Genomic DNA, 2,039 nt, shown 5'->3' with positions numbered 1-2,039 from the left:
TCCTCCCCAGAAGGACATGCCAAAAGCCCATCGGGAAACGCTTTCCTGGACGGGCCACTAACAATACAGACAAAGAATCACACAGATCGTTCTATTTCAGAAAATTTGCTATTTACAAACCCACATCTGCAATTTTCGCTTCTCCTAGAGCCCCTCTTCTGCAAACATATAATTTGAATGAGCTATAAGATTCCAATTTTTGTTCACCCATCCACCCAATAAGCGGCCTTGGCTTTTCTCCCATCACACTTCTCAAACCTATATCAATCACAGTTTTCTTCCCACTAAGACTACTCTGTTTTCTTTCTCCCTCTCTCTGTCTTCCCTCCTCTGTTTCTCTCTCTCGCTCTAGCTTTCACACATTTGTTAATGCAATGGCAGTTGAGTGCTTGAAAACCCTAGATCACCAAAAAGAAGATGATCATAGGCCACTAGTCTTCGATGCTTCATTGCTCCGGTACCAAACTGACATACCTAAACAGTTCATTTGGCCCGACGATGAAAAGCCATGTCCTAACACACCTGAACTGCAAGTCCCACTAATAGACTTAGGTGACTTCCTCTCCGGAAACCCTGAGGCCGCAGTGAAAGCCTCGAGGCTTGTCGGAGAAGCCTGTGAAAAGCATGGCTTCTTTCTCGTCGTGAATCACGGCGTTAAGGAAAGCCTCATAGCTGATGCACACCAATCCATGGACGACTTCTTTGGTTTGCCCCTCTCTGAAAAACAGAGGGCTCAGAGAAAAGCCGGCGAGCACTGCGGCTACGCCAGTAGCTTCACCGGAAGGTTCTCGTCAAAACTTCCCTGGAAAGAAACCCTGTCGTTTCGATACACCGCGGATCCGATCTCCTCCAGCGTTGTTAAAGATTACCTCTGCAATGCCATGGGAGAAGACTTCCAAAAATTCGGGTATGTGAAAAGACTGAAAACTGAAACAGAGCAAAAGTGAAAACAGAGCAATGTTAATAACCTTGTAATGCTTCTATTAAACTCTGTTCAGGCCTAATTAATCTGATTTTTGAATTCCTTGTGTTTTTCAGAAGAGTGTATCAAGATTATAGTGAGGCCATGAGCACACTTTCCATAGGGATCATGGAGCTTTTAGGAATGAGCCTTGGCGTGGGCAGAACACATTTCAAGGAATTTTTCGGAGACAATGATTCGATAATGAGATTGAACTATTACCCACCATGCCAGAAACCAGATCAGACTTTAGGCACTGGACCTCATTGTGATCCAACTTCTTTAACCATTCTTCACCAAGATCAAGTGGGGGGACTTCAAGTGTTTGTCGACGAAGAATGGCGCTCGATCACCCCGAATTTAAACGCCTTTGTTGTTAACATTGGTGACACCTTCATGGTAATTAAGCTCGGCCCTAGAATTCACTATTATTATTGATCAGGTTTTGATGAGTGAAATAACTTAATGAATTGGTTATTGAATTTTATAAAGGCTCTTTCAAACGGGAGGTACAAGAGTTGCTTACACAGGGCAGTAGTGAACAGCATAACCCCAAGGAAATCACTAGCGTTTTTCTTGTGTCCGAGAGATGATAAAATGGTGAAGCCACCGAGAGGGTTGGTGGATAGTTCGTGCCCGAGAATATATCCAGATTTCACATGGCCGATGTTGCTGGAGTTCACGCAGAAGCATTATAGAGCCGACATGAAGACCCTGCAAGCCTTCACAAACTGGCTTCAAGAACAGAAGAGCAGCTGAAGACTTTTATCTAAAACAGGAACTTGGGTTCCACATGGGTCTTTCAGTCCTCTGCCAAACCTAAGAAAATGACATTATCGGACGGAGGTGGTGGTAGGCCTGGGAATTTTGCTTAAACTTCGATGCAAAAGAGTTGAGACAAGAGGCAAAGTTGGAGGAAAAGCCACTCTTTTTTTCTTTTCTTTTTTCTTAGAGTACTGTTCCGACTCTGGTAAATTAGGCAGTTCTTAATTAGGAGAAGAACAGAAAGAAGGACAAAATGGGACATAAGGAACCAATAAACAAGAGCTCGGTTCAGTCTTCTTTTTTGTATTTTACT

The 2,039-nt window shown here is 43.5% G+C and overlaps 1 protein-coding gene across 1 annotated transcript; it reads left to right on the top strand.

Moving 5' to 3' along the window:
- Positions 1–257: 257 nt before the first annotated feature.
- LOC126804138 (gibberellin 20 oxidase 1) lies at positions 258–2,039 on the top strand. Its single transcript, XM_050531914.1, has 3 exons — positions 258–907; positions 1,039–1,360; positions 1,454–2,039. Exons 1-3 carry the CDS (start codon positions 375–377, stop codon positions 1,718–1,720), a joined length of 1,122 nt encoding a protein of 373 aa, XP_050387871.1. The 5' UTR covers positions 258–374; the 3' UTR covers positions 1,721–2,039.

Source organism: Argentina anserina, chromosome 7 (genome assembly GCF_933775445.1).
Source record: "Argentina anserina chromosome 7, drPotAnse1.1, whole genome shotgun sequence".
In the NCBI taxonomy this organism is placed as follows: Eukaryota; Viridiplantae; Streptophyta; class Magnoliopsida; order Rosales; family Rosaceae; genus Argentina; species Argentina anserina.
The sequence above is the reverse complement of the archived record's forward strand: the minus strand, read 5'-3'. Positions and strand labels throughout refer to the sequence as shown.